The 8,757-nt window shown below is 43.3% G+C and overlaps 1 protein-coding gene across 1 annotated transcript; it reads right to left on the bottom strand.

Annotated features, from left to right (window-relative positions):
• Nucleotides 1-4,688: 4,688 nt before the first annotated feature.
• Nucleotides 4,689-7,897, bottom strand: LOC123136942 (EIN3-binding F-box protein 1). The gene is made up of 2 exons (XM_044556461.1): nucleotides 7,492-7,897; nucleotides 4,689-7,348 (listed from the first exon to the last, which is right to left on the bottom strand). The coding sequence occupies exons 1-2, from the start codon at nucleotides 7,514-7,516 to the stop codon at nucleotides 5,424-5,426; spliced, it is 1,950 nt and encodes a 649-aa protein (XP_044412396.1). The 5' UTR covers nucleotides 7,517-7,897; the 3' UTR covers nucleotides 4,689-5,423.
• Between the last annotated feature and the right edge of the window lie 860 nt (nucleotides 7,898-8,757).

Here is an 8,757-nt window from a genome sequence, read left to right as displayed (position 1 = left end):
TTGACCACAATTTTTTTGTGGTAACCGAAGTATCCCTATGCTGCCTGTGTAAAAATGCTATTCGGGCAACTACATGCCAGTGCTTGATATTCTAGCAATCACATCAAATTAACTAAATTGTTAAATTGTATGTAAATTTTCCTTTGAATGAGTTTAGTTGTTTAAATGCTTCATCAATTGAGAACAAAAGGCTAATTTGAGTAGTGAGGTCTGGATACCTATGTTTCTGACTTGGAAGCCTTGTGCTTTTAAAAGTATAATAGTAATTGTAGTAATAGCATTAAACATTTGTTCTACTTATGTATGAATATACTAGTGAAATATGTAGATTCTATGTGATTGTTTCCAGGGCATGGAGTAATACTTATGACTCATAACCACATTCTGTATATGTAGAATTTTCTTAGCACCTAATGCCTACTTGTCCCAATCAACACTACTGTTTGCTTATTCTCTAATAGAAATCTATTTTCCAATACTATTAGTCCCAATATTTTCTAAACACTTCCAAAAGTCTAATGTTCATATTAATTTTATATTATAAAGTTGCATTACCTAGTTTGGTACCTTATGTTGGCATGGAATTTAGATGAGGCTTGGGCATTTTGGCTTAGCTACAGTGGACGGAAAAGACATGAGGTTAGGAAAAGGTATACAAACAAAAGACCAAACAATGACAAGGTCACATCATGTAGATTTGTTTGTGCAAATGAGGGTTTTCGATCACAAGACAAAAGGGATTATTTGACAAAGTGCCCTTGAGCTGAAACTAGAACCGAGTGTCAAGTCTACATGAGTCTTAAAATGGACCAAAATAAGGAAAATCTCAAAGTGTTCGAGTTAGTTTTGGAGCACAATCACACACTACACCTGGCAGAAATCTTACACGTAATGGTGTCACAAAGACAAAAAATTCAGATTTGCAAGCATTTGAAATCGAAACGGCAGATGATGCGGGAATAAGGCCAAAAGCTGCACATGAATTGGCTAGCCGCCAAGTTGGTGGGCAACTCAATCTTAACTATACCCTCCGTGATCACAAGAACTATTTGCAGACCAAGCGACGAGAAATGACATATGGCCAAGCAGGTAGCATGCTTAAGTATTTTCAAGACAAAATTGCTGAAAATCGGCCATTCCAATATGCATTGCAAATGGATTGTGAAGAACAAATAACAAACATATTTTTTGTTGATGCTAAGGTGATCATGGGCTTTGCACATTTTGGTGATGTTTTTAGTTTTGACACTACTTCTGGAACAAATAAGGAGAATAGGTCCTTTGGTGTCTATGTCGGTTTCAATCATTTTAGAGAAACTGTAGTTTTTGGTGCTGCTCTCAGGTATGATGAAACATTTGCGTCCTTCAAGTGGTCGTTTTAGGCATTTCTAATATCTCACAGAGGAAAGGGGCCTAAACCATTCTATATAGATCAAGATGTTGCAATGGGAAAGGCCGTTGGGGAGTGTTTGTAGAAGCATGACATGGATTATGCACCTTTCACATTATGCAAAATGTTGTCAAACATCTACATGAAGAGAAGGGTGAAGAGGAGAATGAAGAAAAGAAAAAAGAGGAGAAAAGAGAGAATGAAGAGAAGAAAATAGACGAGAATGAAGAAACACGTATTCTGTCAGATTTTAATGTGTGCACGTTTGAGTACGAAGACATTGCCGATTTTGAACAGAAGTTTGACCTTAGGAGGAAAAAGGTGAGGAAGCAAACTTGATTGGATAGTATATATATATAAGTTCAAAGAAAAATGGGTTGAATGTTATATGAAGGATATCTTTACATTGGGAATGAGAAGTACACAATTGAGTGAGAGTCTCAACAATGACTTCGAGAATCCATCTGAAATCTGATTTTCATATCATCCGGTTCTTTAAGAATTTTGAAAGGGTGGTGCGAAAAATAAATAATGAACTGAATTCAGAATTTAATTCAAGGAAAAAAGTTGCCTAAATTATTTATGAGAAAACCACCCTAGATTGGTGTAGGCTAGCAAGTTGTACACCCCATGTATATTTGAAGCTTTTCAAGGCCAATATGAAATATCCTTATCATCTTGTACCAAGGCATTGGATGGTTGTAACAAATATCTTATTGAAGATTTTACCTTTGAGCAGCATAAAGTTATCGGTGATCCTTTGAAGCAAACAATTGAGTGCAGTTATTGGATGGTTGTAATGAATATCTTATTGGAGATTTTACCTTTGAGGAGCATAAAGTTATCGGTGATCTTTGAAGCAAACAATTGAGTGGTGTGCAAACAATTGAGTGCTGTTGCTGGCTGTTTGATAGAATTGGTGTATTGTGTGGCCATGCTCTTAAAGTTCTTGATTTTGATGAATATCAAGTCACAACGGCATATCAACTGTATCTATACCAACATAAAAAGATCCAAAGGGACAGATTCAATTAATATCGGCCATCAAATCATGTCAGTACAATGACATAGACTGCTTCAATGTCGAGCGCTCAACACGTTTAGCGTGCAGTTAATTTCATGCCAAATATAGTGATAATCACATAATAACACGCAAATAATATCCTACTAAATATCAGCACACACTTAATATAGCTAATTTTTTTTAAATAATACATTTTTTATATTAAATTTCAGAAATATTACGCCGTAATTATATTTTTTTAAAATATTATCCAATCGGCCTATTGCTGGCCGATTGGATCCAGTCGGCCTACTGCTGGCCGATTGGCCCCCAGTCGGCCCACTGCCGGCCGATTGGATCCAGTCGACCCACTGCTGGCCGATTGGCCCCAGTCGGCCCACTACTGGCCGAATGACACCCAATCTATTTTCTATAGGCCGACAGGTGCATGCACCCATCTATCTGTTGAATAGGTATTTGAAAAATGTTGAAAAAGTATTTGAAAAAAAATTAATCATGCATATAAAAATGTTAGTTAAGCATTTGAAAAAAATGTTGCACAAGTATTTGAAAAATGTTGAACAAATATTTGAAAACTGTTGAATAGGTATTTGAAAAATGTTGAAGAAGTATTTTAAAAAATGTTGATCATGTATATATAAAAATGTTAATCAAGCATTTGCAACAAATGTTGAAGAAGTATTTGAAAAAAATATTGAACAAGTATTTGAAAAAAATGTTGAACAAGTATTTCAAAAAATATTGATCATGTAAATAAAAATGTTGAACAAGTATTTGTAAATTTTTTATCATATATATAAAAATGTTAAACAAGTATTTGAAAAAAAATTGAATAAGTATTTAAAAAAATTGAACAAGTATTTGAAAAAATAATATAGAAAAAAATAATAATAATGGAGAAGACCGGCTCAGTCGCCTCTAGTTGGTCGCGGTCCCTTTTCTAACCAGTAACTGGAAACTAATGGGGTGGTTAGCTGCACTAGTGACTGCCATGGAGACCAGGCATCGATCCCCAACGCAGCTAATAACTACCCCACCAGCTTCCAGATGTTAAACATTTTTTCAAATATTTGTTCAATTTTTTTAAAATACTTGTTTAACATTTTTTAAATACTTGTTCAACATATTTTCAAATACTTGTTCAACATTTTTATATACATGATCGACATTTTTATAAATACTTGTTCAACATTTTTATATAAATGATTAATATTTTTTCAAATACTTGTTCAACATTTTTTGCAAATGCTTGATTAACATTTTTATATACATGATCAACATTTTTTTTAAATGCTTCTTTAATATTTTTCAAATACATATTTTTTTAAAATACTTGTTTAACATTTTTTAAATACTTGTTCAACATATTTTCAAATACTTGTTCAACATTTTTATATACATGATCAACATTTTTATAAATACTTGTTCAACATTTTTATATAAATGATTAATATTTTTTCAAATACTTGTTCAACATTTTTTGTAAATGCTTGATTAACATTTTTATATACATGATCAACATTTTTTTTAAATGCTTCTTTAATATTTTTCAAATACATATTCAACAGTTTTCAAATATTTGTTCAACATCTTTAAAATACTTGTTCAATATTTTTTTAAATGCTTGATTAACATTTTTATATGCATGATCAACATTTTTTTCAAATACTTCTTCAACATTATTCAAATACCTATTCAACAGATAAATGGTGCATGCACCTGTCGGCCTAGAGGAATCACACTGGATGCCAATCAGCTAGTAGTGGGCCGACTTGAGCCAATCGGCCAGTAGTGGGCCGACTGGATCCAATCAGCCGGCAGTGGGCCAACTGGGTGCCAATCGTCCAACAGTAAGCCGACTGGATCCAATCAGTCATCAGTAGGCCGATTGGGTAATATTTTTTTAAAATATATTACGGTTTAATATTTCTGAAATTTAATATAAAAATGTATTATTTTAAAAAAATTAGCCTTAATATAATTCCAAATTAACGTGCAATGCACGTACACATTAACTAGTGTGTTAAAGCGATGGACTAGAGAAGCACGGACCAGAATTGTATAAGACAACATGGGAAGACAAGACAACATGGGAAGAAATATAATCGCAAATCCAAATATGGATGCCATTCTTGGATACCGAAATATGCCCCTCAAATTTCAAATTTTGGCACATCGAGCAGCCAACTTTCAAGAATGCATCTTATTACTAGACAACACACTTACATCCTTGATAAACATATTGAAGAAAAAATCAATGCATGTACAAGCATAGAACTTGCAAAACAAACACATACTTCATTTATTCTTATAAAGGTTGCAAAGATTACAGTCCTCAACATCATGCCGGTAAAATCAGGGACCTGTCAAGAAAAACAACCATACAGGGTTGTAGTCGCGAGGCTCTAGTATGCGCCTCATGACGGCCAGATCCCAAAGACCAGACATTCCTAAGAGGAACCGCAAGAAAAAAAGCAACCCCACATGACACCACACACACACTAGAGAACAACACACAGCACCTCAACATACTGACAGACCCAAACTCAATAACAATATCAATATCAACCAGACATGTCAACAGACGTTCCAGGATCAGCAACCCTGGAGACCAGCCACTGGAGCTGGCGCCTGCAACTTCTTAACCATGAAGCAGTGAAAAAATGACACTGGACACTAGAGCAACCTAAAAAACCAGTATGGTGTGGCTATAACGGCAAGGACCGGTGCCTGGATGGAAGGGGCAGGATGCCAGTGATGGCAGCCAGATGCTCAAAAAACAGATCACCTCCTGAGGAGTGATCTGTGAAAAAACGAGCACTTGGCCAAAGGCGCCCTCCAAAAAATGACCGGTCCCTGAACAAAGTTCAGAAGCCCACCCCAGCTCGTGATGAGCCGAAAAACTGACTAATATGGGTTTGACGGTTGCGCTGCTACGGACGTATATCTGCATATGCAGGCGGCTGACTCGGTAGACGAGCCCCACCAGCAATGAACCATCTTGTCTGCCTAGGCGAGAATGTCGCACCACCAGAGCTGCTTCTCCAGCGATGCAATGTTGTGGTTGCCAATCATGTTGCAGTACTGAAGATTGAGGCCCTCCAACTTACCCATGCTGCCCAAGAACTGCACGCTCACCTGTGTGACCTTACAGCAGCCAAACAGCGAGAGGACACGGAGCTTGAAGTGCTTTGCGGACGCCAGGCTTGCAACACCGGAGTCGCTGACCATGCAGTTAGAAAGATCAAGCTCTGCAAGCTCAGTGCAGTTCTCAGAAATACAGAAGAGGCTTGCATCTGTTATCTTGCTGCAACCCTCGAGACTAACTTGCTTAACAGATTTTCCATGTGCCTTCACCAGGGAAGAAACAGCAACATCTGTGATGTTCTTGCAACCACTCAAGTCAACCTTGACCAGGCTACCCTCGGAAGATTTTATCAACGGAAGAAGCCCATTGTCAGTGACCTCACCAAGACCACTCAGGTCGACTTGCTCCAGCTGAGGGCAGATCATACCGACCACGGCCAAGCTTGCATCAGTGAAACCTGGGCAATCCTTGATTGTCAAGAAACGTAGTGATTTGCAGACAGGAAGTTGTGCAGGAGCAGAACAGACATCCTTGACACCTGTGCATTTCACCAAGGAGAGAGCCCTGAACTTCTGGCTGCAGTTGATAAGGCAGGCCAGAACACCAACAAGAGTAACCCTGTTGCACTCTTCAAGCTGCAGGTTTTCCATCACCTTTGCTGATTCTGTGAAAGCCTTAAGACCAGCATCCGACACATGTCCACACTTCCTGAGGCAAAGCTGTTTCAAGCCTGGGCAGAACTTGGCAATACAAGTGATAGCAAGATCAGTGACCCCAAGGCAAGAGGTGACACTCATGCACCTCAACTTCTGCAAGCCGGCGGCATTGGCCATCACCCAAAACCCCCTCTCACCAACAGCAGCAAGGCGAGCAAGTGTAAGATCTGTGACGGCCTTCCCATAGTACCCAATCACGGCAAGCGAAGCATCTGTGATGTTCAATCCCTGGAGACGGATCTTGGCCAGTGATGCGGAAGCGGAGCACACGAGGCTAGAAATGCCCTGGTCACCAACGTGCACACAGTTCTTGATGCTCACAGCCTGCAGCTTCAAGCAGCACCGGCCAATCGCCCTCAGGCCCTCGTTGCCAACGCCGGAGCAGGCCTCCATGGTCAGAGACACCAAGTTGGGGCACCCCTGAGCAATAGCAGCAAGGCCCTTGTCTGTGATGAGCGGGCAAGAAGTGATATCCAGACGCTCCAGCGACGGGCACCCGGCGGCGATCTCAGCGAGCCCAGCGTCGGTCACAAGCGGCACGTCCCACAGCGCGAGCGAGCAGAGGTTAGGACTGCCGCGGGCAACGGCCAGGAGCCCCTGGTCTGTGACCCCACGCGTCGGGTGGCTCCCACGGATGGCGAGCTTCTCCAGCCCGCGGCGGGATCCAGCGACAACAGCCATGGCGGCAAGGCGGACATCGGTGGCCTCGTTACCCTCGAGGACCCTCTCGACGCAGGGATCTGCGGGGGAGTCGTCCGTATCCTCCTCCATAACGAACTCCTCGTTGAGATCGGGCAGGGACGGGGCGGCCGACGCGGCATGACCGAGCTCGGAGACCCGAATGCTGGCGAGGAGCGCGAGCCAGCGGCGGGAGACGCAGGCGGAGTCAGCGCGCTCGCGGCCGCCGGGCAGACGGCGCAGGACCTCGAAGAGGCACTCGTCGGGGAGCAGGTCCAGGGACGGCTGCGGGGGCTGCCTCTGCTTCTTGCTGGCCCTCATGCACTCGGCCGCCGCGGCGGCGACCGCCGACGCGGCCACCAGAGAGCGCTTCCGCTGCTGAACCACCGCTCCGCCACCGCGGCAGAACATCCCGGAAAGCTCCGCCGGGGCAGAGACGAGGCACCCGCCATCTGGCGCAATCGAAGAACATACCATCAGGGACACGCAAGAACAAACCTTTCCTTGCAAGGAACCACGACTAAAACAACAAACCGACTCTCTTCGGGGAAAAGAAAAAAGAAAAACATGAAGGGGATCTCTTTCTATCGCTTACCTCCGTACGCGTGGAAGGCAGGCATGCCGAATCGCCGGAGAAGGAAGAGATCCCTTGAAAGAAGAAGAAGAGCACGACCAAGAACAGAGCCGCCGCCGCCGCACGATCCGAGCCGCCGGAGAAGGCCTTAAGCATTTACAGGCGACCACCGCCGGAGGGGGGAAGGAGACGGAAGCCGAACCCTATCGCCGCCGCGACAGGGAAAAAAGAGAAGGAGGAGATGGGAGGGGAGAACTCTGCGAGGGGAAAGCGCGAGCTGAGGCGGAGGGTATAGGGAAGAAAGAGACGGAGGAGGTGGGAATTGAATAATCGGCGCGAGGGACAGAGACGGGAGGCGGGGGCCGCCCTTGGCGCTCCCAGGGGACAAGTTGCGCTGGCCGGAGCTGGATGCACTGAACATACTCGTGTGGGCGGGTGGAGTGGAGGGGATTGAGACGGCCGGATCGGGTGGGTGGGTGGGTGGATCACTCGTTCGTGCTACACATACATTGCACATGCACGCGTCTTCGTCTTCGTATCATGGAGCTGCGATTCTTCTCCTCTACTTTTCGTTTCCTTTTTCACGTTGCGTTTGGAGAATGGATGTGAGGGGAATTCCTGTTCCAGAGCGTGAACACGTGGAGATAGCAGATCCAGTTACCCAAGATTGTTTTTTCCCCTCCCGTTAAGGCATCTCCCACCATCACACGTAAATTTCCCCCGCATCTGGGTGCCGGTTATCCAACGCTATACGTGTATATTTTAAAATAATCACTCCTTGTCGATTTTGGTGAGCTCGCCGTCAAGGTGACGGCAGCGCCTAGCGGTCGTCTCTGCGGCGGTGATGGAGCGGTTAAGGGCCCATATCATGGCGGGTTCCAGTTGTCGCGGACCCATTTCGGCCCTGTGTCGGACTTCGCGAGCGCGGAGCGGCGGGCGGTGTTGCACCGGTCATACCGTGTCTGCTGCCTTGCCGCTCGCTCCTCATCGAAAACGACAGTCCTCGAGCCCAAGGGGCCGCTGACACAGCTGATACGCCTCAAATGTATCTATAAATTTTTTATTATTAAATGCTATTATATTATCATCTTTGTACGCTTTCTATGTCATTTATATTATTTTTCTAGACTAACCTATTAATTAGTGTCTAGTGTCAGTTTCTATCTTTTTGCATGTTTTTTGTTTCCCAAGAAAAAAACATACCTAAAAAGTGCGAAACATAATATACCCCTAGAAGATTCGCGTTGGGGTGGCTTTTGTGGCCCCCGGTGCTCCGTTTCCCCTATT

Source organism: Triticum aestivum, chromosome 6B (genome assembly GCF_018294505.1).
Source record: "Triticum aestivum cultivar Chinese Spring chromosome 6B, IWGSC CS RefSeq v2.1, whole genome shotgun sequence".
Taxonomy (NCBI): Eukaryota; Viridiplantae; Streptophyta; class Magnoliopsida; order Poales; family Poaceae; genus Triticum; species Triticum aestivum.
The sequence above is the reverse complement of the archived record's forward strand: the minus strand, read 5'-3'. Positions and strand labels throughout refer to the sequence as shown.

Bases quoted from the DNA above. Each gene is read 5' to 3' on its own strand.
- LOC123136942 (XM_044556461.1), bottom strand. From the start codon at position 7,516: ATGCCTGCCTTCCACGCGTACGGAG. The intron at 7,349-7,491 runs GTAAGCGATAGA...CGATTGCGCCAG, and splicing joins TGCCTTCCACGCGTACGGAG to ATGGCGGGTGCCTCGTCTCT.